This window comes from Sorghum bicolor, chromosome 7 (assembly GCF_000003195.3).
Source record: "Sorghum bicolor cultivar BTx623 chromosome 7, Sorghum_bicolor_NCBIv3, whole genome shotgun sequence".
NCBI classification, from domain to species: domain Eukaryota; kingdom Viridiplantae; phylum Streptophyta; class Magnoliopsida; order Poales; family Poaceae; genus Sorghum; species Sorghum bicolor.
Genome location: NC_012876.2, coordinates 67,798 through 91,460, shown reverse-complemented (window position 1 = coordinate 91,460; position 23,663 = coordinate 67,798). Strand labels below are relative to the sequence as shown.

The window sequence follows — 23,663 nt, the reverse complement described above, 5'->3', positions numbered from 1 at the left end:
GCACATACATAAAGCATTAAATATAGATAAAAAAATAACTAATTGCACAATTTATCTATAATTTACGAGATGAATCTTTTTAGTCTAGTTAATCCATAATTGGATAATATTTATTAAATATAAATAAAAGTGCTATAGTGTCTATTTTATACAAATTTGTGGAACTAAACAAGGCCTTATATGTGGGCTGGTTTGGTTCGCCGTGTGGGATGGGAATCTCTGGGACTGGGAGAGATGGGCCTCGCGCCTGAGCCAGAGGCAGTGGTGCCAGGATCCAACTCCAAATAAGCGGCCGTCGATCAGATTTGCTTGCTCGCTTCATTTTTCATGCAAATTTGTTTTCAGTTGGATTTCATTGAACAAAAGCAAAGGTGATGGCTGTTAAAAAAACATCTATCATGCGTTGCGGCATCGATCATTGCCTTCTTTCCATTGCCATGACTACATACAGAAGGAAAATTAAACCTTTCTACTGTCTTCAATTGGACGGGGGAATCCAATTGGCAGCCTAGACAGATAGGATTCATTCTCAGGCAGGCAGAACAGAGAAGATAAGGGTATATAGTCCTATAGACATTTAGCGAGTAAGCACATTTAGCTTAGCTGCAAACAAGGGCAACAGGAAATTTAAAAAAAATGTAAAAACAGTTTTCTTCTAACAAAAAATATTTCAACTCCCTATTCAACAGTTTCTAACATCTTTGGTATCTCATCTACTGGTGGTACAACACGGTTATAGTGCAGGTGGGTTCAGGTACTGGAACCAGCAGAGAAAGTGAATATCAATCCAGCTAGCAGAGCAACCAGTAGCACAATCAGAGCGGCTATGATGTTGAAATTCCCACCAGATTGTCTTTTGCTTGAATCATCTTTCTGTACAGAATGACTGTCCTTGAGCTTGCTGGATCCACCTTGTCCTCCGCTGTGAGATCCAGGCACCATAACCCAAAAGGACTCCAGCGTGCTACAAGCTGCTGCACTTTCTGATTCCAGGACTGAAGAGCTCTCCACGGCTGTTTCCAGTGCTATCACTTCCTTGCAGCGATCCAAAGCATCCTGAAAGTCATGTGAGCCAAAAGGGTGTCAAGTGTTTTAGCAGGATTGAGAATGCTATACAGTTCCACTGAAGTAGGACTCAAGGTGAGGAAATGAAATATTGTGGACACAGCGTAATTACCTCTGCTGTCTCTGATTGCTGCAAGTAATCACAAACATAGGTGCCACTCAACCAAGGTATCAGAACTCTTCTTGGGAATGAAAAGCTGTAAGGTTCTCTGTTTGAAGGAGAAAATAGGCAATCAGTTGTGAGACTCGTTATCTATCATCCACAGAGGAAAGGAAGCCTGTTAAGCTCAATACAATAATTTCATTATGTCAACAACTCAATACATTCTACAGCATTGAGACATTAATCAATGGGCCAGGCTTAAACAATAAAAATCATATTGAGTTGGTGCAGTTTTATTTTATTTATTTTTTTCAAAATAAAGGTCACAACATATGTACCTCAACTCATGAAATATAACTTGAGTGACCTTCTGAGATGGTGATTTCTCCACTTCATCAGTGGCAGGGCCATCATCTGCCTCATCAAGGATGATATCCAACCGGCTTTTTAGACTTGTAACGATGTCCGCCTTGATACAGAGTAAGAGAAGCAGCACACACAAGAAGTTGTTAGTTTTCTCAACTACAATGATGCCTCAAACAAGGATTCAGCTTCAGCTATGCTTATGCAATAGTGCCAGCAGCTAAACTAAACTTCTGCCTCTGCCAGAATCTACATCAGTCAAATCAATCCCCACTTTATTATAACATAATAATGTAGTCAGATAAGAAGACCATATGTATTGAACCCAATCAAACTAATTTTGAATAAGAATCTTGCGATTCAAAATTCAACTGCAAAATACCCAAAAAAAATGCCATGTCATGTTTTCATCACCAATGCATCAACAATCCCTTCCAAACTCTTACCTGGAGGACTCAAAAAAATGCATATATGAAGTAGAGTGCCAAAGACAACTGCCTCTAAAGCGCTTGTAAAAAACTGAAACTGATACTACATATACACACATAATGGAAAACAGTGCAACTAGGTGAAAAAAGACAAAACAGTAGAGATTGATATTTTAACAACCTTTAGATCAGATATAGCTTCTGAAACAGATTCTTTCGGGCCTAAATATGCCAAGGCACTGACAGATCCAACAAAGCGAATAAGCCCAGCAACTCCCTCTAAACTGCATTCTTTAGTGCAACCGTACAATGTTAGGCCCTTGTAACGACATCAACAGAAATGTGCCATCAAACAGAATAGGAAACAGCATTAGCTGAGGCACACCTTCAACAGGCACAGCATTATTGAATGGCACAAGAAAATCAACTTGGTGGGCGCCCTCTGTACTAATGTTCATGTCTTCTGAAAACTGCTTGGAAAAAAGTAGGTGCAAAAATGCATAATTAGCAAGCTGTTGTAGAAGAGCAACTCTGTTCCTAATTAGTTGAGTTTTGAACTAATAAGCATGTATACCAGTGGTTCCTAGAAGCTGAAAGCTACAGAAGAAGAAAAAAGGTGTGAATGGGTAAGCTTTTTTATGCCTTTTATGCTATGGCTCGTTCAGTTAATAAATTTTATCTTATTGTTTCGAGTGCAGATGTTAGATGTTCTTACATAACATGATATGATGAACTATCAGCAATGGGTTAGAGGGAATGGCATAATTTATATGGAATATTAATTTATGTAATGGACAGTCCACTTCAAGAATTGCCAATTGGAACTTCAATTCAATTCAGAAATTCATTTCCCTAGAAGGCTAGAACGCGCCATGTGTGGCAGAACTGGGTACGCACCCTTTATTCAGATTGCTGATTGTCATATGAAGTGAATCAGTTTGACCTTAGAGCTTCTGAGAACAGGTCTATGAAAGTCAAAAAAAAACTTTTAAACTACATGGAACTAGCCGATGATCTAGGTGATGAGCATCTCTAACTTTAGTATTGGCATCTGTGTACTTCTCCAACTGCATATCTGCAATAGAGGCTCAGAATTGTAACTTACCAGATGCCCATCGACCAAAGCTCTGGCATTCTGCACTTCCTCTGTGAGATGACTGATTGCCTTCAAAATAACTTTCTTAAACAGCTCAGATTGAACAGATGTTAACCTATGCCAATAAGTGTAGTAATTAGAGACTCAAACCAGATAAACTGGTATTGTCTGTCTGTGTCATAATAAAGATACAAGAAATGCTAAATTTAGTACCTTATCTCAAAATTATATGTGCATCTGAAAGTTTGAAGAGAAGATAATAGTTTGCTGTATTTAAAATCACACGGACGCAGACTTGCTGAGGCAACCTCACATATACGACAGGTCCATCTGTAACACATAAAAATATATATTTCATAAATAAATCGCAGTCCATTAACATTAGCTGATAACTCCATACAAGGATGAAATGTGACTGAAGAAACAGGATTTCAGAGGGGGAGGGGGGGTGTAGAATACTTCCTGTTGGTATCCAAAAGGACAACGGCATATATACATGGAGTTAACCAAGTATTTACACTGCTATATGCAAATGAATAGTGGACAAACAAACATATTCTATTTTGAGAAGAAGAGCGCCAAAGTTAATAACATGTAGGAAGACAAGACAGCACCTTCGAGGACTGTAAGAAATGTGGATGAGCAGCCGCTCACCGGATGCACTGCCATAGCAAGCTTGGGAAATCGCGCGAATAACCTGAAAGGCGAGCATACCACAGGTAAATAATTCACGTCCAAGCCCTCGAAAGCATGGCATGAGCAAGCGGAGCCTGGCAGCTGAAGGTAGAGCCACCGGTTGATTGATTGAACCATAGCATTAGCATAAGGGAGAACCATTTAAACATGTATACCTGCGACAAGACAGCAGGAGATGTGGCCTTGAATGATGCCTCGGAAGCCCATAGGTAAGCACCTATAACACTCATACCACCGAGCAGCATCCTAGACACCTAAAAGCATGTATGTACTAGTAATATGCAACAGATTCAGAGAAATTGGTGAACATACTGGGATGGGAGGGAGCGTATACCTACCTGTCGCGCATGCTCGGCGATCCATTCGACATCGAAGTCGAGAGAGGCGTCTGAGGAGGAGGAGGAGGAGGAAGAGCCTCTGCCGCCGCCCTTGGAAGGCTTGGACTTGGGGGCGGCGCGGAGGGAGCATGCGGGGGCGGCGGCGTCGGTGAGCGGCGTGGGGAGAAGGGCATAGACGAGGGCACGGTCGGAGGAAGCGCTGAGCTTGCCGACGACGAGGCCCACCTGGGAATTAACAGATGATGAAACCAGATCAGAGGGTGTCGAGCGTCTCGCGACGAGAGTGAGGGAACCGCAGCGGAGGGAAGGGAAGGGAGTGGCCGACCTGGGCTTGAGGTGGAGGAGAGGAGGAGGAGGAGGAGGAGGAGGAGGAGGCGAGCGTTTCCTCGAAGGCCTTGAGGTGCGCCTCGTCGCCGACCACCGCCTTCACCATCCTTGTTCGTCGCCGGCTCCGGCGGAGGACCCGACCCGATCTGTCTGCTCAGCGGAATCAAGCAAATTGGATGGGGGGCCCGGTCCAGTTGCCGGCCCAGCAGCTTGCTACTCGCTCCATTCTAATGTCATGTTTGGTTCCCTGCTAAATTTTAGCTAGCTAAAATTATTTTAGCTACTTATAGGTGACACAGCATCTTCAAGAGCCTTTCTAAATCTCATGCGCACTGTAGAGAGTCATTCTCGTCTTCTATATTTGGCTAGCGAAAAATCCGAAATAGACAATGACTATATTTGGATGATCATTTAGAAAAGCTGTTGGAAGGTAGTTTTTTATCAAAATTGTTATTCCTAGCATTTAGGAACAATATAGAGAGTCTCTTGGAGATGCTCTAATGGAACTAAACTATTTTAGCTCCTTTTAGTCAATATGTTTAGAACTTTAGCTACTAAAGTGACTAAAATTTAGCTAGCTAAAATTTAGCAAGGAGAACCAAACAAGACCTAAACATAAGACGAAACTGATTTTTTTTCAAATTTAACGATTCATTTTATTTAAAATTTTTTGTAAACATAGTTAAATTTAATTCATTATTATAGTACTTCTATTAATAAACCAAATGGCAGCAAAGTCTTCAAAACTTTTTGAATTTTAGGTATAAACAAGGCCTCACCGGACGGCGAGGCGCAGGGTTGCAGGCAGCACACAGGTGGATGGCGCGTCAGGCTCAGGGCTGGTTTTTAGATCTAAACTTTTTTTTTGTTAGATTTTGACACCGTAATATTTTAAGGTCGTTTAGTTTCTAATTTTTTTAGATTTTATATCACATCGAATTTTACGGCACAAACATAAAACATTAAATATAGATAAAAGAAAATAACTATTTGCACAATTTACTTATAATCGTGAGACGGATCTTTTGAACTTAGTTAGTACATGATTGGACAATATTTGTCAAATACAAACGAAAGTGCTACAGTGTCTATTTTGTAAAAAAATTTGGAACTAAACAAGACCTAGATTGTATTTGACAATTATTATCTAACTATAGACTAATTATAGTCAAAACATTTATCTCGCAAATTATAGGCAAATTATATAATTACTTATTTTTTCTATATTTAATGCTCCACCGCAAGATTCAAGGAGAATCTTGAAAAGTTTTGAATTTTGAAGGCAACTAAACAGTGCGCACGCTTTGGTTCCTGAGTGGGTATAACACAGTCGTTTTGGGCCGTGTTTAGTTCCAAAATTTTTTTAAAATAGATATTATAATATTTTTTTTATATTTGATAAATATTATCTAATTATGAACTAACTGGGTTCAAAAAATTCGTCTCGCAAATTACAGCTAAATTATATAATTAGTTATTTTTTCTATATTTAATGCTTTATGCATATGCCACAAGATTCGATGTGACGGAAAATCAAAAAAAATTTGCAATTGTTTTGGAAACTAAACAAGGCCTTGGATAAGGTTTGACTCAACATTGTTAAGAATATAAATCATGAATAACTTTAAAGTTGTGAGTTTAAAAATATATAAATAGATTTGCCTTAAAAAATACTTTCATAATAATATACATATATCACTTTTAATAAAATTTTTTATAAAAATAAGGAGTTAAAGTTATATTTTAGAGACTATAGGTAAAATAACTTTCTTTTCAAATATAGAGAGAGGACAGTGCTGCAACTGAGGCCGAGTGAGGACATTAAGGTCAGTCTCAATGCATGTTTTATGAGAGTGTCATGCACATTAAATAGGGGCCACATAAAGCAAAATTGCTGACTTGACAGGGTCATTAAATGAAGGAGTTTCATCAGATGAGAAAGGAGTTTCATCCCTATAAAACTCATGTTGCTCGGTTACATAGTTTGTAGTCTTGGTAACTGTATCATGAAACTATGCATTGAGACTGGCCTAATGGATTGAGTAGGGTCTTGTTTGCATCCAAAACATTTTGAATTTTGGTATTATAGTGTTTTCGTTTGTATTTAGTAATTACTATCTAACTATAGATTAACTAGATTTAAAAGATTCGTCTTGTAAATTACAATTAAACTATATAATTAATTATTTTTTTATCTATATTTAATACTCTATGTATGTACTGCAAGATTCGATGTAACGGTAAATCATAAAAAATTTATATTTTGGGTATAACTAAACAAGACCACTAGCACAAATAATCTTAATGTTGGTCAACTTTCTCACCCAGTCACCCTTAACCTCAACCGCAACCCCCGGCGGGGGAAAAGGAAAAAAAAAACAAGTGAGGGGGAGGAGACTGCGACCACAACTCGAGTTGGACGGTTCACAGTGGCGAGGAGAGTGACGTCACTCAAAGCTCCCTTCAGTGCAGTCTCCACTCCTTTCCCCTCTCCCAAGAGCAAAGAGCTTTCGCTGGCAGGCAACTGAGCTGAGACCTCACCATCACCACCACCGACACCAAAAGCAGCAGCTGCTGCTCCTGCGTCGAGGACTGAGGGGGAGGCCGGAGGAGGAAGAGGAATGGTATTGGGGGGAGGCCCTCTAGGCGCCATTATTGGCCGCTATCCCTCCGCCGCCGCCGGTGATGATGAACAAGGGGACCCCGGGCCCGGAGGAAGCGTCATTCGCCATGACCGCAAGTGCCGGGACTGGCCCTTCCTCTTCCTCTTCGCCGCCTTCTGGGTCGCCATGATTGTCAACTCCAGCTTCGGATTCAACCAGGGCAACCCACTCAGGTACTCACTCAGCCTTGGTTCCCTGCCCTGCCCTCTTCTTCCCCCCATTCCACATTTCTTCGGATTATACTGCCTGCCTGCCTGCTTCCGGATTCGCTGTGTTGATTAAGTACTACGTAGATCTATTCATTTCCTTGTCCGCTAGCTAAGCGCTCGCTATTCTATTACCATGAACCATCAGCACCAACCAAACTCAATTCAGACATTCAATTTTTCCCTACCCCTGCTGAAATCGAATATCCACCAGCGTTCGCTATCTCGCATTTCCACAGTTCCACTGCCTGCTTTGGAGGGCTGCTACACAGGCAAGATGGTCGATCAATGTCACCTCTTCCTCTTTGGTTTCCGCCTCATCCATTTTCCTGCTGTTTCATTCTACTTCTTCAGTCGACGGTACTTCCTCTTTTTGTTTTTAATTTTATTTTTCCAACTCCTTGACACTGCTATTCCTTGTTGCTGTACCTTAGTCTCACTAATTAGACAACCATACTAATTACAGTAGTACGTAGTAGACAGTAATGGAATCTGCAGTTGCTTCGTTCGTACTCAAACTGACTGCATCCAGTAAAAAAAAGAAAAGAAAGAAAAACCATCTACGCAATGTGCAGCTGAGGCTAATTGCACACCTGAAAACAACTCGTGTCATGGTTGGGTCTTCTTGCAATAGACTTACCTCAAGGTCCAACAAGAAAAGAAAGGGAAAGCCTACATTTTTCGTGGTGACAGTTCCATATCACGGATTTCATATTGTTGCAAACTTTTGCTTCTGCTACACCAATCGCCAGTTACCAGCAACCAACCACCAACAGTGAAGTAAATACCATTCAGGTCCAGGGATCAACCTTCCGTCTTTATACTCTTCTCCTTTACGCCAATGCTCCACCTTATCTGTTTTACTTCCTGCATTCACCACTTCTGTCACTGTCCCCACTGGAATACTGAAACCTCTTGCTGCTACTGCCACTTGAATCTGTGGCCCCATTCACGCTAACGCTAGTAGTAAACACTGAAAAATCTCTTGTGCAAAAGCTAGAGCCCTTGCGTTCCTCAAATTTAATATCACTTCTCTTAGCAGAAACCAATTCCTCGCTGGAACGACATACTCTTATCATCCGGATAATAACTACTCTATATATGATATGATTTGTTCCTCTTCGATTGTACAGGCTGACATACGGACTGGACTACAAAGGGAACATATGTGGCAGCAGGCACGGTGATCCTGATTTGCGTGAGTTGGATGTTCGCTATTGGTTGAACCCCAACCAGGTCTACCAAAGTGGGCTCAAAACCAGTCACATCGAGCTACCTGACGCTAAAGCCATCTGCCTGATGGAATGCCCACTTCCTGCCGAAGATGGCTTGAATTTTGTTTGCGATTATCCAGAAGGTGACATACGCCTCTCTGTCGATGATTGGATTGACAGGGACTACGATTACTTCGAGTACCTCACACCAGACATGAGGAATAGTTCTCTTCAGCTGCAGGGTCCTTGTTACCCTGTCATATTTCCAAGTGTAAATGGTAAGTCTCACATGAATATCAGGTCTTCGATGTCTAGCAGCACCATACCAACTTTTAAGAAATTGACCACTGGTCACTAATTTTGATCTCTCTGTCACTTCAGTCTACTGGAGTTGCCAGTTTATTGCACGGGCATCCAATGCCTCTTTGAAGCATTGGAAGGACATGGGTGGTGTCAGCATCGATGAAAACATGCTAATAGATGAAACAATTCATGATGCAATCAACAGCAAATCTGCCGTCATGAAGGTTTGTGATGCTCCTGGGACTACTTGCACTCTGTCAATTTACTTTATTTGCATCAAGAATTTAGCAACAAACAAAATGTTGCTCTTTTTCACATGTGTGCAACAGGTTTAATAGATGTTTAAAAAAGGTGTTTTGATAAGGAGGGGCATGTTTTTTCCCTATAAGTTATACGAATGATTCTATGGATCATCCAAAATAAGAAGATGGTAGCAGACACCTGTGAAGAATATGCAAAACAGAACTATTATTTATTAGATATCAACCAGCCTGTCTGCTTGTAAATTATCTGAACTCAAAACTATATTTCCCTTTTAAAAGTGATATTTTCCGTTTTTTGCAGAGATATGTTGCAGATATTGGGAAGTCCTGGCCTGTGTTAATCCTTTGTGGGGGATTACTCCCTCTGTTCCTGTCTGTGATCTGGTTACTCATGATTCGTTTTTTTGTTGCTGGGATGTCTTGGATAACAGTGGTGGTCTTCAATGCTCTTGTGATATCTGTTACAATGTTCTTCTATATAAAAGGTGGGATACTTCTCACTATAGACACACTAAGTATCATAATATGACCGTTATTGTTTCAGACAATGTCACATCTTCTAACTACTTTATGTACTCAGCTGGTTGGATAGGCCATGATCCTTTGACTGTTGTAATTGGTGAAAGTGATCCTTATGTTAGCATAGGTGGACGGGTATGTTTTCTGCCTCATGTTGGTGCCCTTTTGAGCAATATCCTGTTAAGCTGCTCATTATCTCATCGTCCATCTTTATTCAGGAGATAAATCACCTTCATGCTGCTTCTGTCTTGATGACAGTGATAATGATACTTGCTTTCCTGACTTCAATAGCTATTGCTCGGCGCATTATGATAGCAACATCTGTCTTGAAGGTATGTACATTGCTGAACCTATTGGTTTCACATGTGGACCATTTTATTAAATAATATTTCACTAGGGGTTACAGCTAACATATGCATTAATGCATAGATGATAGCATGACAATGCACCAAACTGTTTGTATGACATCATTTGTAGATTTTTCCTCATTTGCTCTTCCATTGTACTTTTAGAGCACTTATCTGAGTTAACTTTATTTAGGTTGCTGCAAAGGTCATTGGCGAAGTCCAGGCACTTATCATTTTTCCAGTTGTGCCATACTTCATCCTCGCTATCTTTTACATGTTCTGGTTTTCAGCGACACTTCATCTTTTCAGCGCCGGTCAAGTTATACGAAATGATTGTAATAATGATTGTTGTTCATATGATCTCAAACTTGGCAAAGTAAATTGTGACAGCTGTTGTGGCTACAGTATCCATTACACCCCACATATTGGCATCGCCATTCTTTTCCATTTCTTTGGCTGTTACTGGGCAACACAATTTTTCATCGGGTGTTCTTCGACTATAATTGCTGGATCAGTTGCTTCATATTACTGGGCACGTGGTGAAATATCGGTAAGCATCTCAGAAACCTAACTCTGGTCTCTGGTAAAGAATTGCATCTACGAAATAGATCACAAATTTCTGAGGATTTTCATCTCCTTTATGGCTTTACCAGAGTCCAGAGGGATACTATTTTTGTGTGACTGATGTTTGGTGTCACATTTGTGATGCAGCGTGATATCCCTTTCCATACTGTGGTATCTTCCCTGAAGCGCTTATTGCGCTATAGCCTGGGATCTGTGGCTCTGGGCTCGCTGATTGTGTCCATCATAGAGTGGGTGCGATTCATACTCGAGTCACTACGCCGCAGGCTGAAATTTGTTGATTCTGCCCGTGAAAGCAGGTTGGGGAAGGCAGTATCATCCTCATCTCAGTGCTGCTTAGGCTGCATTGATTGGACCCTGAAATCAGTGAATCGAAATGCTTATGTCATGGTAGGTATCAACATTCTGTCTAGATTGCTGATTAGAAGGTGTCACATTTGTGCTAATTTCTCTAAGTTTCCTCACAATTAGTTTAGCGTGCATTTGGAGCAGTATGATGAAAAATGCTTTTTATTCTGACCCCAATAGGTTGCTAAATATATTTTGGGATTTTGTACTACAGATTGCCATTACAGGGAAAGGATTCTTCAAGGCTTCCGTGCTAGCAACTGAATTAATCATGAACAACATATTGCGCATTGGGAAAGTGAATGTCATTGGGGATGTGATTCTTTTGTTGGGCAAGCTTTGTGTTAGCCTGTTGTGTGCACTGTTTGCCTTCCTTATGTTGGATGAGCACAAGTACAGATCTGGCCATAACAAGATATCATCGCCACTAGTCCCCGTGCTGGTAAGTGATCATCAAGCTTTGCAGCGTATGGTTGAGTTCCTCTATATATCTTGGTGCAATTTGGATGAAGAAGCTGATGAGTGATGAATGCGCAACTTTTTTTCTTTTGCAGTTGTCGTGGGTGCTGGGTTATATAGTTGCAAAGCTTTTCTTTGCAGTGGTGGAGATGTCAATCGACACTATGGTCCTGTCATTCTGCCAGGACTCGGAAGAACATCAGGGGAGCGCTCAGTATGCGCCCCCGCTACTGATGGAGACACTGGATGAAGAGAGCGAGTTGCGAAGACTGACACAGGGACAGGGGCCATGAAGCATGATCTTCTAAATACGTGTAGGGATAGAGCTAGAGGTGAAACTGAATGGTGTGTTATCTGTACTTTATTTATATATGAATCACTGGGGTGGATGGAGGTGCAAGTAATTAAGGTGGTTATGGTTATGGTTATGGACTGGTTATCAGCTAAATACGAGGAATAGGGCTAGAGCTAGAATTGAAACTGAATGGTGGGATGGCAGATACTGTTGGCTGTTGGCTGATTTGTTGTGAGAGAAAAATACTTTCTTGCAAGTGATTATTTTAAGGTGGTTGGTTGGTTGCTTGCTTCGCTGACGTGACCAGCTAGCTGTAAATATGATGGTGATGGATTCATAGGTCGTATCTTGTATGTATGTATGCACAATTAACTTGCTGCCCCTGAATCGTCTGGAAATTGGAAATGCACGAGTGCGTGACTACTGCATTGCATGTGTGTTGGTGCGCATGCTTTCAGTTTCAGAAAGCAGCTGCAGGCCGACCAGCGCGCGGCCGGTGATCATCCAGATTGGAAAATAAGCAGGCTTACTTGCATGATTGAAACATAACCAATCCAGCAGTGACAAAAGACAAGGAAGGCAGCAGGCAAAAATACTAGAAAACACAGACAGACATTTCTGATCCACATAAGGATCGGAGCGAGGCAGGAAGGAAGCATGACAGTCGAAGATGACAACAGGAAAGGGGAGACTCCACTCGATCCTACTAGCTAGCTAATAACTACTCTGTCTCTACTCTACTTCAGTGCGACAAGGAAGGAAGGAAGCTTATTCGATCGGTATCGTGCATGCGTCTTGGCTCAACAACTATATATCTGTCAATCTGTGAATCTAATTGGACGTACGATGCAAGAAGGGCTCCAACAAATGGATGGATAATCCATCGTCTTCATCAGGTGCAGATGGGGAGGGCGTTGCAGGAGTGGGAACACTTGGCGGCGCACTTCTTGTGGGCGGCCATGGTGCACTTCTTGGCGCACACCAGCCGCTTCAGGTGGCAGTCCTTGCTCGTCACGCACTTGGCCGGCAGCGGCGGCGGCGGCTTCTTCGTCGACGTCGCGCCGCCCTTGGGCTTCTCCTTCTCCTTCTCCTTGTTCCCGTTATCGTCCTTGCTCTCCTTCTTCTCTGCTCCTCCTCCCGCTGCTGGAGAGGGTGACGACGACGGCGAGGATGATCCACTGCTGCTGGTGGTGGTGACGACATCGTCCAGCTTCCTCCGGGTAGCCACCGCCGCGATGGTCTTCGCACTCATCTCCGCCTCGGCAGAAGCACAAGCTCCGACGGCGGCTAGGAGGATGACGACGAGGAGCAGCAGCGAGGCCTCGGCGAGCCGGCTGCTGGAGCAAGCCATGGTAGCGTACGTCTGCGTACCACCGTACGTACACCTACACCCGTAACTCGACCTGCAGCTAGCTAGCTACTAGCATGTAGTAGTAATGTCTCTCGATCGATCGGCACCAATGTATATATGGATCGGATCGGAGTAGCGGTCAAGTCTTTGCGATGGCCATGGGTGGAGGGTGTGTGTTCCAACTACTCACTCGACACAGTCATGGGCTCATGGCTGCTGCATGATTCTGCCGTGTCTGCAGTATCCCCGCCCCTTGTGTGCATATGGTTTGGTGGGCAATGGCAGGGGCATGGGTGCAGGTAGGGATGAAAACCGACTTAGGCCTTGTTTGCATCAATCCACATGTGTTGAGGTGGATTGGAGTAGAACTTGAACTAAATTCCACTCCAATCCACACCAACACACATGGATTGAAGTAAATACAACAACATCCAAACAAGGCCTTAATAATGTCTGCCCCGTTCCAAGTTTTACTTTTGTTTGGAAAAATGAAAGAGGGAATTGCCGGCCACCGCATTGAGAACATTTACATCTTATGATCCTAATTAAAATTTCGGGCTCCGTCCGTATTTTTCTGTTTCTGTATATATATATCCGCACATATTCTATTCCCATTTTTTATCCTGAATTTTCCAAACTCAATCCCATTTTTGCCAAAGATATAGAGATGAAAGCGCGCGTGAAAGGGCAGTTTCTGTTCATTTTTCATCCCTATATATACACATTACGCTCCACTAGCCTATAGCGGTGCAACCCTAGAGATCCATTTTCCAAGCACGTCTAGATTCTTTGTTTGGCGCTAGCCTAGTTTCGCCACATATGCATGAACACATGTCAAGAATTCAAGATGCGAGTGCAATGAGACTGCTTTTATTTTATCCTGTAACAAGCGTCTTTTGTCGTGCGAGTGATCGACCAGCAACTAAGACACAAAAGATTAGACAAGGGTAGGTTACAACATGGATTGTGGTTCGAGGTTTTCTTAAGGGTTCAAGGTAGACATGCATGTGTGGTAGCGAAGGTGTCACTGAGGGAGTGACATTGAACATACAGCAAGAAGGATCGATAGTGGGGCCTAGTGCAGGTGATGGTTAAGGTTGGGTGAGGTGAAGGAGATAGGGATAGGTGGTGGTGGACAACGCCGGCCAATGGCGAGGTAGCCTCTAACCGTTGGTAACAATATGTAATGTGAAATTTAGAGGATTATCGAAGCCGGAGAAAGGAAAGAGTAGTCAGAGAGCATGTGACTCAGTCTTTTTTGCTGTAGTAGTGCCATTGCGCCTATAAAGAGCCTTTGATATGTTGCATCCCAATTGCATGTGCACATTTATTAATGACATGTTTTTTGATAGCATTACAAAAGAAGTATTGAGACAAGACTGAACTAAATATAATGTACCATTTTAAAAACAAACGGACAAGATGTTAAAATGTATATATAGTGAAAAAGGAGCAAAGAGTATGAAAAGAGGAGAGCATGCAAATAGAACTCACACTTTTGCGTACCCTAATAAGGGTGTGAATCAAGGAGGTTTTTTCTTTTTCTTTTTTGATTGAAACCTCAAATAGAACTCACACTTTTGCGTACCCTAATACGGGTGTGAATCAAGGAGGTTTTTTCTTTTTCTTTTTTTGATTGAAAACCTCCTTACATGTTACATTAATCTCTTTATTATTTTATTTAAATGAGGCAGCGCTACAGGGTCAACAAATCCAATGTGCTTTTGCAAATAGTGGAAAAAAACAACGGTACAAAGGCAGCCCTATCAGTAGGGTCCTATACTACTGCGAGTAGGCCTCACATAAAGAAGAGCATGCGGCTGCATACCCAAGTGGTTGGAACAAAAAAAAAAAAAAAGAGAAAGGTGATTGTGCAATGTGCATGATATAGACACAAACAAATATAAGTTCAAATGACTCCGTGAAGTAAGGCATTACGCTTGGATAACGTCCTAATCTGACATTTTTTTTTGTTCAATTTACTTGTGGTGATTTTTTTTTTTTGGCGAGTGTAGCGGTGGTGAACAATAAGTAAAGTGCAAGAAAAGAAAAACTGCGTGACTATCGTACCGGTTTCGCAAAAAGAAAAAAAAAGGCAGCGTCTTGAATTGGATTGTGCCATGTCTCGTAAACAAAAATTAAGAAAGGAGGTTTTGCATTACGATTTAGGAGTATACAAAAAGCAAGCAGTGCAGAGGACAGGTCGTCGTGTCGACAGGGCAAGGCGAAGCGAGCAGCGGGCGCGGGGTTTTGATTTGGATCTGGGAGAGGGAGCCAAAAAAGAGCGGGACGGCAACTTTGGTTGGCGCCAAGACGAAGAAGCCTCTCTCATGTGGACCGTCCGATCTGGGCTTCCTGCTTGGATTGGCTGTGGATTTCCAAATTCCATTTTGGGGATTGGCAATTTGCTTTGCTTGCCGCTGCCGCCTGCAATTCATTTTGGCTGCCCCGCGCGCGCCTGCCTGCCCCGCCCCGCCCAATCCTTTGCCGCCTCTGCCTTTATTACTCCGATCTCCTCTCTCTGTCTGCATTCGCAATCGCAATCGCACTCGCAGTCGCCCCCAAGCAAGTTGCGCATCCATCCATGGCTGGAGGCAAGTCCGGCGGCAACGCCGCGCGCAGCAGGAAGCGCGTCGAGGCCACCGTCCTCAAGCGCTCCAGGGACGGCAGCGCATTCACCAGATGGTAACTTCACCTTCATTTCTACTTCTCCCTGCTCGCTCGCTCGGTCGGTACCAGATCTGACGAGAACGAATCCCATCCCTTGCAGCGAGGCCTGCAACAAGGATGTCCCCGTCGTCCTCATCGACATGCACAGCTGCAGCCTCGACAAGCACATCAGGATGATGCTCGAGGCGCAGGTCGTCGAGAAGACCGTCGAGGTCGCCGCCAAGCCCGCCGAACGCAACAAGTCCTCCGCCAAGGGACACGGAGGCGGCGGCAACAAGGATGCCAAGCGCAAGCGCTCGCCCACAGCCTTCTTCCTCTTCATGTATGCAATGCGACTGCGACTGCGACTGCGACTGCACGCACCTTTTTCTTCCTCCCTCTTTCTAAGTAGATGCGGATAACCAAAAAAAAAAAAAATCCTCCCATCTCATGTGTTGTCGATTTTTTTTGTTTCAGGGACGACTTCAGGAAGGAGTTCAAGGCCGCCCATCCTGACAACAAGAGTGTCGCCACCGTATGTCCTTTTCCTCTACGCCCAGCTTTCTTTTCCTTCATCCCACCCAGTTTCTTCTACCTTGAGTAGTTGTTGCCCTGCTCATCTTATCGACTCACTCACTGACTGACTGAATCTATCTACCTGTTGATTGAAGGTTGCAAAGGAAGGAGGGGAGAAGTGGAAGTCCATGACAGACGAGGTCAGTCAGTCAGTCCTACTCTGTTTCTCTTCTCTGTTCTGAATCTGAATTCCTTGATAAGAGTCTTTCTGGCGTTCCGACTCTTGCTCATCATTCATCCTCTGTTGTTGTTCATTTCTCTGGATCAGGAGAAGAAGCCTTACGTTGAAAAGGCCGCGGAGCTCAAGGCTCAAGCCGAGAATGGCGAGGGCAGTGGTGTAAGTCCATCTTCTCTTCTCTTCTGCCTCTCCCTTCCTTGCTGGACATGGTCACGTGTTTCAGCCTGCTACTGATATCTGAAGTATATTTCCCTGATTCGGTGTTCGACTTGTGTGATGCAGGAGAACAATGTTGCCAAGAAGAAAGCCAAGGCAGATGACAAGGATGGGGAGCAGGAGGTGGATCAGCCTGCAAAGAAGCGCATCAGGCGCAAGGCTCTTGACGAGGACGAGGATGACGCTGGCGACCAGGAAGATGAGGATGAGCAGAACGAGTTGGATGATGACATGTAGATGTGCAAGGCGAGCTGTTCTTGTCCATTTCTGTAAATGGCTGGCAGATGTGTGTCATGCTAGAAATGTCACTTGTTTCAAGCTAGGCGAGAGGGAAAGGGGATTGGATGGATTCTAGTCGTAGCATCACTAGTCTAGTGTAGTGAATGTGGCATGTTGATTTCGGTATCTTCCAGTCAGTGACTATCCGTTCTCTGAATGAAATCAGAAGCATTGCTAGCTAATGAACTATTCCATGATGCAGTTCTGTCTGCTCCCATCCCATCTCCATCCAACACATGTGCTCAATGCGTGGATTCCTCTGGATTTCTATACTACATACTGACATTCATGGTTTGTTGGCTGAGATGACCATGGCTGTTGTAGCTTCATTACTCCAGCCCTTAGATTGAAGGTCATTGGCTCATGTTGCTTTGTTTCTGAGTGGATGAATAAAAGGGCAAAGGAGTTGATCTACTGCTCTCTCTGGCTGGGCAATCCCTTTGAATTTGAGCTGTATTGCATTTGACATTAGTCTTAACTGATCAGTTGCAAGTGCAGACCAATCTGAGGCCTTGTTTATTTAGATTTAAAAAGTTTTGGATTTTGATACTATAGCATTTTTGTTTGTATTTGACAATTATTGTCCAACCATTGACTAATTAAGCTCAAAAGATTTATCTAGTAAATTACAAACAAACTGTAAAATTAGTTATTTCTTATCTATATTTAGTGCTTAATGTATGTGTCGCAAGATTTGATGTGACGAGAAATCTGAAGAGTTTTTGGGTTGGGTGAACTAAACAAGACCTGAGTACCTCAATCCAACATGTTTAGGGTACTAGTAGCACCTTTCCCTAGTTACATTAGCATCAGCATCATACAAACAATACAGTACCTCCAAATAAGCATTTCACAAACATACCAAAACATTTAAATTCTCCTAGTCTAACGTACCACCAGAAGATATTGATCACCCAACTCTTCTTGTTCCTCATACTCAACTCTTCAATGTCTGAATAAAAGGGCTGCGCTATGAGGCATTTCATGGCAGTCACACAAGATCAAGGTTGCTAAAAGCTGAGTCTTAGAGTCATAACCTTGTTATTCTTATGGAAGATTTCACTATCTCAATTTTAGTTCTATGTTTACTACAGGGTAGTAGCTAGTTTAGATAATGCTAAGATGTTGACGTAGGACGCTATCCTTATTAAAAATTACTTATATGAAAGCTATTTTGATCGTTTATTTATTATTTATATTTCACATTACATCGACTTGTAATGACATGGTCGGTGCATTTTGTTATTTCAAGATTGACTACTGTAGGAAAAAAGAAAGTTTACTAAATGAGCGCGTTCACATATCTTATAAGCCTAAGACATCAATAACTTTGTATTTGGTTTGCAAATAATTAGCTTGTTAGTGTAGATTTATATACAAATATACTTGTAAATTTTAAAAAATAATAATGATTTTGTTTCTAGAAAAAAGAATTAAAAATGTTTGAGACTTTCTTTTGATTAGGTATATAAACATCTTCAAAAGTTTCTAAAACCTAGCCCCAATTTTGTTTTTTTAGCAAAATTAAAAAAAAAACTACTCTCGAACAATTCTCTATCTCAACTCCTAATATTTTTACACTTGAGAAATTGATCCAATTGCACGAAAATATATGCACACTTACATGTAAGAATGTAGGAAAGACTTCCTAGTGCAAATATACAAGAGAAGAAAATATAAAAGCAATAAGATAGATTTAAAAATAGTCCAATGCAAAATTGCCTGATTTTGGAAATCGTTGGAGAAACCCAAGAAATATGACCTCAGATTTTTTTTTAGCCATTTGAAAAACTCTTTGATTCAATAATTGTGTTTTTTTAACAATTAGAGATGCTATAGCAGAATACACTGTATTAGTAGCATCATATACTTTTAGAAAAAGATAAAAAGTGTTTGAAACTTGCTATAATGATAAAATACTTCATTTATGAATCTACAGTCCGATAATAAACAAATGGTATAATAACTACTGAGAAAGGATAGAAATAAATTGGGGAAAGAAATGAAGCGAGCGATAAATACTGTAATAGAAGGCGTGAAGAAAAAGGATAGTGATAATGGGCGCAAAATAAAATCCTGCCAGGATATTTTCGTTCCTTGCCTTTCCACTCCCGATCGAAATTGGAAGAGTAAAAAGAAAAGCAAGGAAAGCAAAGCAGGCTTGACCAGCTAGCATGAGTCATGAGTGCGCGCGTGTAGAGAGAGAGAGAAGAGAACGGGGTAGCAGTAGCAGTAGCAAGAGGCATTGCAGGACCAGCGGTCCGGTCCCTGTGCTGCGCTGCGCAGCGCTGCAGGTAGGTGCGGTGGTGGGGGTGAAGTGGAGAGAGAGAGAGCGGGCGTCTGGCACGCACTCTGGCCCTTTCCCCTTCTTGCGCCTAGCCCAGCCTCCCTCCCAGGCTCCCACCCTCTCCGTCGAGAGAGAGAGAGAGAGAGAGAGTGTTCTGCTGCTGCTGCTGCTGCTGCTACTGCCTGGTAGGAGTAGAGTGCTAGCCCCCCCGCCAGGTCGAGACGAGACGAGACGGGACGGGACGGGTAGATGAGGAGGGAGGGAGGGAGGAGGAAGAGAGTAGCAGCAGCAGCTCGTGACTAGCAGCAGCTCATCAGTGAGTGAGTGGGTTGCGGACGACCACATCCATCCGTTCCCGTTCCCATCCCCATCTCCACCTCCCCCTCCTCCTCCTCTGGGCTCTGGCTCTCCCTCCCTCCCTCCCCTTGCCCTTCCGGAGCAAGAATCAGGGGGTCGTAATGGGGCAGATGGGAGGACCCGACGGCGACGGCGACGGCGGCGGCGGGGGCCCGCACCACCAGTACCACTACCAGGCCCTCCTCGCCGCCGTGCAGAATCCCAGCCAGGGCCTGCACCCCTTTCCCCTCCCCTTCCACCTGCCTCTCCACGCAGGGGCGCCCGCCGCCGGTTAGTTACTCTCTCTTTCTTTCCTCCGCATTCTCCTCGGTTTCCCTTCCTTCCTCACCTCACCGGATGGACGGGTGTTTGGAACGGACGGAGGGATGGAGGGCACCTAGAATACAAGATACATACGGTACCGTTCATCAATTTTGTTTTGCAATCCCACCACACTGGTGCTTAATTTTGCACGGGACAATTTCTGTTCCTCCACCACTGTCCACTGCTGCTGCTGATCTATAATTTATTACACTAGGTAGAGTAGAGTAGAGTAAATATCAGAATCTAAGCCTAATCCACTGAATGTACAGCTCTTACTTCCATCACTTTGTTAATCCCGTTGTTTTCTGCATACAAATGATTCCACTTCTTGTTGCTTACCCCAAACCCTATGCTGCAGGACCTGTTGTGGCTGATGCTGATGCCGCCTCCACACACGGTGCCAATGCCAATGCCGCTCCCCACTCTCAGCCTCCAAGAGGTTTCACCGATTGGAGCCCGTCCAACAGTGCCTTCGCCGCCGTTGCCGCACAGCCCGCCCCTGCTACCACCAATACACCCTTCCATTACAACGTCCCCCAGTCTTATGCCCTGTGGACCCATTACATGCTTAACAAGAATGTATCCTGCTCTACTTACCCTACACAACATGAGGAGAATCCCCACCCATTGCGCCAGACCCACATCCCGGAGGAGAATCCCCACCCATTGCGCCATTCCCACATCCCGGATAAGGATTCAGGTACATCTCCTGCTTTCCATCACTCTCCTACTGCAAATTCCATTTCTTAATTTTTATATATAAATATCACTGTGCTTAAATTCGATCGAAAACGAAAACACTCATGGGACCATGTAAAATATATAGATATAGTCCATTCACAAACTTAGAGCGAAAATATGCTTTGCTTTCTTTTCATTCCTTTCAGGTTCACAGGCATAACTGTAGCTTGCTGCAACTAGCAAGTTTGATTTTGTCTTCTTCTTTGTTTTTAATGTCCTTCTGGCCTTCAAGCATGTAATGTAAGCTGGCAGTTCATTTCTGTAACATTATACTGTTATATGTGGTTGCATGGTACATATATTAGAATCCAATGTATAGCATTAACCGATATCCACATTCATTTAAGCATGGGTCAACTAATTGCAACAGTCAGCATGTCCCGATTCTTATCCTCTGATGCAGAACCAATCTTTCACAATCCCTCCTCCGCCTCAGCTAAATTCTTCATATTCTTTGGAAACAACAGGTTGTGCATCCAGCCTTGGGTTTGACTCTTTCACTACAATGTCCCTTGGACCAAATATTTGTGCCCACATGACGCCCATGGAAGGATCTATATCTGCCAAAGAACCTGAGAATTCACAGGTATACATAGATACGAACCTTCAGGGTTATGATAAACTTTATTGATTTCATTACCCTTCCTAATTTTTACTTCTGCTCTGATGCGTGATACACAGGATTTGCCTGCAGTAGTTAGAAGCAGTGATGAAATGGACACTAGAAACAGTGGCGAAGTTCATCGTGACACAGCTGGCACTCTTCCTGAGTCGAAGCAGAGCCATGAAAGTTGCGCTTCCATGAGTAATGTGATACATCTAACACACACTCCATGTCCTTTTTCTTTATTGCGCATATTCTTCTCTTATGTCGAATCTGCATTTGATAAGTTCATCGGAAAAGGAATAAATGGTTTGAATTCGGTTGGCATAGTTCTAGTTAATTGGTCATGCTACAGTAGTTAGACAAATACTTCTCTTGTAATTAACAAGTTATTTTCCTTCATGTCTCACTGTGTGCATGGGACACACATGACTTTCAGAAGTTCAACTCTGGAGAGTACCAAGTCATTTTGCGCAAGGAGTTGACAAAGAGTGATGTCGCAAATTCTGGGCGAATTGTGCTTCCCAAGGTATCTTCTATTACTTGACAGTGTCTATCCTATTATTCTGGGAGTCAGGGCACTTTGTCAACTATGTTTTGTAATGTAACTGTCTGCTCAATCTTCTGCAGAAGGATGCTGAGGCTGGTCTTCCACCATTGGTGCAAGGGGATCCTCTGATACTGCAGATGGATGACATGGTGCTTCCGATTATATGGAAATTTAAGTATAGGTATGCTCTCAGATTACCTCATGACATCTTTGAAATGCCACTTCTGAAAAAGAGATGGAGGCAAAATATATTTCTGAATGATAATGGCCTACCAGGAGGTTATAACTTCTTTCCTGCCAAAAGCCAGGAAGTTGAAGGCATTGTATAAATTGATTTCTCTCTTAGGTGTTGCCATGTTCTCGAAATTGAAGGTCATGAAAAGTAGTTGCCACAGTATGCACAAACTGGTACATCTTACTGTCACTAAACTCAAATGCTTTCTGACATTTACACTTTGCTATTTCAGATTTTGGCCAAACAACAAAAGCAGAATGTATATTCTGGAAGCTGCAGGTATGCCTCGGTGTGGAATTTGGATACAGTTTCAAATGTTTTCTAGCTTCCTTGTTATCCAGACATTGATAGATTAAACCATTTCATTTCTCTTTGTTAGGTGAATTCGTGAAGACACATGGCCTTCAGGCAGGGGATGCACTCATTATCTACAAAAACTCCGTGCCTGGCAAATTTGTATGCAAAATTTCTTAGTCGCTATGTTCATATAGCAATCATGACCCTAAATTCTGTTATTGCATTTGACATAGCTCATTATAACATGTAAAACTAGAACAGAACTTTCTGTTTGCATAAACCTACGGTCATGTGGTACTTAAATTAAATTGCCTGTTTGATATTTTTTTTTATGTCTCATTTTTACCTTTGGGTTTGTATACAGATTATTCGTGGGGAGAAGTCCATTCAGCAGACAAACCCCTAGACACAATTTGATGTGACTGGCACCATCAGATATGGCGTTCAAGGATACACCATAAGTTCACAATCAAATGGTTATTGACTTATGTAATGTTTCACCATCACATTGAGATAAGTCAAAAAGGAGAATCACGAGTCTGAGACACCGCGTGGATGGAGAAAGGGAGGAAGAAATTTTGGGAGACATTGGAAGTGCTGCCAGTGAGCCTACATCTAAGCTCAGAACAAGTGGTTTATGTTTTTTTTCCCTCTAATTCGGTCGTGTTTGGATGCTTGAGTCCTGCATTGCATTCTGGAGAACATTCGTAGTCTTTTTTTTTTGTAAATATTTTGGATCTATAAGATAAAGGAAGCGGTCTGGAACTTACTCAGATTCTGATGCAGATTTCTCTTTTCTCATTCACTTTTACCAATATATTTGTTAAATTTGAATTTGAAATTGTACTATACTCATAGAGTGTATGTCTATTGCCCCTTGATTTCGGTGCTATGGCCTTGTTTAGTTCTCGAATGGAAAACTTTCGCGATACTGTAGCACTTTCGTTTGTTTGTGGTAATTATTGTTCAATCATGGACTAACTAGGCTCAAAAGATTCGTCTCGTCAATTCCGACCAAACTGTGCAATTAGTTTTTATTTTCGTCTATATTTAATATTTTGTGCATGCGCCTAAATATTCGATGTGACACGGAATCTTGAATTATTTCTTCATTTTAGGCAGCATCCACTTTATCCGTTACACTTAGGCCGTGCTTGGATGAGAAGTCTTTTTGTTGTTTTAGAAAAATACCATAGTTTTATGGAATACTTTGGTTTTGAAACCATAACAGTGTTTGGATGTAAAGAATTTTGTAGTTTTAAAGACTATGGTATTGCTAAAACTTTTTTGTTGTTTTAGAAAAATACCATAGTTTTATGGAATACTTTTGTTTTGAAAACCATAAGAGTGTTTGGATGTAAAGAATTTTGTAGTTTTAAAAACTACGGTATTGCTAAAACTTTAGTCTTTTTGGAGTTTTAGGCC

General features: G+C 42.4%; 5 protein-coding genes across 6 annotated transcripts; 3 read left to right on the top strand and 2 right to left on the bottom strand.

Annotated features, from left to right (window-relative positions):
- On the bottom strand, nucleotides 412–4,622 carry LOC8067052 (protein odr-4 homolog). Its single transcript, XM_002443637.2, has 11 exons — nucleotides 4,415–4,622; nucleotides 4,090–4,314; nucleotides 3,907–4,005; nucleotides 3,670–3,752; nucleotides 3,269–3,385; nucleotides 3,065–3,170; nucleotides 2,345–2,429; nucleotides 2,141–2,250; nucleotides 1,507–1,637; nucleotides 1,178–1,274; nucleotides 412–1,056 (listed from the first exon to the last, which is right to left on the bottom strand). The coding sequence occupies exons 1-11, from the start codon at nucleotides 4,520–4,522 to the stop codon at nucleotides 751–753; spliced, it is 1,467 nt and encodes a 488-aa protein (XP_002443682.1). The 5' UTR covers nucleotides 4,523–4,622; the 3' UTR covers nucleotides 412–750.
- Nucleotides 6,840–11,954, top strand: LOC8064313 (choline transporter protein 1). Its single transcript, XM_002444806.2, has 10 exons — nucleotides 6,840–7,252; nucleotides 8,419–8,777; nucleotides 8,881–9,026; nucleotides 9,367–9,550; nucleotides 9,646–9,719; nucleotides 9,803–9,916; nucleotides 10,125–10,481; nucleotides 10,643–10,903; nucleotides 11,076–11,303; nucleotides 11,416–11,954. The coding sequence occupies exons 1-10, from the start codon at nucleotides 7,038–7,040 to the stop codon at nucleotides 11,611–11,613; spliced, it is 2,136 nt and encodes a 711-aa protein (XP_002444851.1). The 5' UTR covers nucleotides 6,840–7,037; the 3' UTR covers nucleotides 11,614–11,954.
- On the bottom strand, nucleotides 12,125–13,139 carry LOC8067051. Its single transcript, XM_002443636.2, has one exon. The coding sequence runs from the start codon at nucleotides 12,964–12,966 to the stop codon at nucleotides 12,508–12,510; it is 459 nt and encodes a 152-aa protein (XP_002443681.1). The 5' UTR covers nucleotides 12,967–13,139; the 3' UTR covers nucleotides 12,125–12,507.
- Nucleotides 15,391–17,081, top strand: LOC8067050 (high mobility group B protein 7). The gene is made up of 6 exons (XM_002444805.2): nucleotides 15,391–15,651; nucleotides 15,737–15,958; nucleotides 16,093–16,150; nucleotides 16,287–16,331; nucleotides 16,460–16,528; nucleotides 16,652–17,081. Exons 1-6 carry the CDS (start codon nucleotides 15,551–15,553, stop codon nucleotides 16,820–16,822), a joined length of 666 nt encoding a protein of 221 aa, XP_002444850.1. The 5' UTR covers nucleotides 15,391–15,550; the 3' UTR covers nucleotides 16,823–17,081.
- On the top strand, nucleotides 19,065–23,089 carry LOC8064312 (B3 domain-containing protein IDEF1). Of its 2 annotated transcripts, none has more exons than XM_021465841.1 (9): nucleotides 19,065–19,778; nucleotides 20,170–20,511; nucleotides 21,020–21,138; nucleotides 21,234–21,362; nucleotides 21,596–21,685; nucleotides 21,787–21,887; nucleotides 22,174–22,220; nucleotides 22,321–22,397; nucleotides 22,603–23,089. In XM_021465841.1, exons 1-9 carry the CDS (start codon nucleotides 19,610–19,612, stop codon nucleotides 22,642–22,644), a joined length of 1,116 nt encoding a protein of 371 aa, XP_021321516.1. In that variant the 5' UTR covers nucleotides 19,065–19,609; the 3' UTR covers nucleotides 22,645–23,089. The 2 variants fall into 2 exon arrangements, with proteins under 2 accessions (XP_021321516.1, XP_021321517.1); XM_021465842.1 differs by lacking the exon at nucleotides 19,065–19,778 and adding an exon at nucleotides 19,830–19,905.